We start from the raw sequence: 1,479 nt of genomic DNA, 5'->3' as shown, positions 1-1,479 counted from the left end.
CCTAAAGGTTCCATTATCAGCTCGCCAACCATCAGCACACAATTTTTTTAAACCATCTAAAAGAGCACTTTCTTCTGCTGGAGTCGAGATCCTTCGGGAAGAAGGTGTTGATTTTCTTGATCTTATTGACAATAGCTTTGAATTTTCTGCCTGTCTATTCATTATATCTGTATAATCTTGTAAAATAAATCATCATAAGTATTAGTTATCTCCACAAGAAGTATAAGTATCTCCAATATTACTTAGCATCACAAAAAGCATATGTATGGAAGTATAGAACTTTCAAAAAAGAAACGCTATCTAAATATAAGTAATCTTCACAAAAATCAAAGTAAGTAACTATTTCTTATAATCACAAAAAACTGAAAGTTGATACACCTTACAATCATACAAAAAACTAAAGAGAAAAATACCCAAACACCACAAAATATAATACAAGCATGGAACGTTTTGAAACAATCAATTGTTTAGACTTGCATTCCACATTGATTGAGCCAACTCATCCCTCCATGTGGTCCACTCCTGAGATGATTCAACAACATTAATGTTGTCATGTTGATACTCCATTTGTTCTTCCATATCAATATCTAAGGGATCCACTTCCATCTCTCTACGAATAAAGTTGTGCAACAAACAACAAGCACTAATGATCCTGTTATGAACCTTAATTGAGTACCACGAAGAGCTTCTAAGAATTCCCCAATGCCCTTTCAAGAGACCAAATGCTCTTTCGATAACATTACGAGCCCTAGCATGCTTCATATTGAAAATCTCTTCTCGACATCGAGGTGGCGGATTGTCACCTTGCCAATCCCTTAACCAATATCTATACACTCTGTAAGGTGAAAGAAAACCGTTTCCATTTGTATATCCTCTATCGCACAAATAATAATTTCCTATAATATAAACATAAAATTTAGTTACTTTTATGTATCATTCTTTTTGTGATATAACTTGAGTGTATAAGCATATGTATGGCATACCCTCAGGGATTTTCAAACCATTCGTTCGCACTATAGCATCTCGTAATACACGACCATCGGCAGCTGATCCTTCCCAACCAGGTAATACATAAGTAAAATTAAGATTTCTATCACAAACTCCTAGTACATTAGTTGCTATTTCTCCTTTTCTTATTCTTTATCTTGGTTTGTACTCGGATGGAACTCTAATTTGAATGAAAGTACAATCAAGTGCACCTAGACATCCCTATAAAATCAATTATAGATTATCTCAAACTATTAATTTCTTTTCGTATGATTATATATTTTTTAGTTTTACATAAATTAATATATGCTCAAAAGAAATTTCACATACCTTAAACCATCTTCATTGATCTTCAATCTCATCTTCAAGCACTGGTTTGGGATTAACAAGTAACAATGGAGCTAGTCTGAGAACAGCTCTCAAGTATTCATTGGAAGCTTGACTTATGCTCCAACCCGATCTAACATAGTCAACCTTAATTGATCTATTCTT

The 1,479-nt window shown here is 33.6% G+C and overlaps 1 protein-coding gene across 1 annotated transcript; it reads right to left on the bottom strand.

Moving 5' to 3' along the window:
- Nucleotides 1-459: 459 nt before the first annotated feature.
- Nucleotides 460-1,052, bottom strand: LOC109222739 (the record flags this gene model as incomplete). Its single annotated transcript, XM_019387057.1, has 2 exons — nt 460-896; nt 984-1,052. Coding segments are annotated over 2 exons (506 nt in total), but the record flags the coding sequence as incomplete, so codon positions are not given.
- Between the last annotated feature and the right edge of the window lie 427 nt (nt 1,053-1,479).

Source organism: Nicotiana attenuata, unplaced genomic scaffold (assembly GCF_001879085.1).
Source record: "Nicotiana attenuata strain UT unplaced genomic scaffold, NIATTr2, whole genome shotgun sequence".
Taxonomy (NCBI): Eukaryota; Viridiplantae; Streptophyta; class Magnoliopsida; order Solanales; family Solanaceae; genus Nicotiana; species Nicotiana attenuata.
This window is presented reverse-complemented; position numbering and strand designations above follow the sequence as displayed.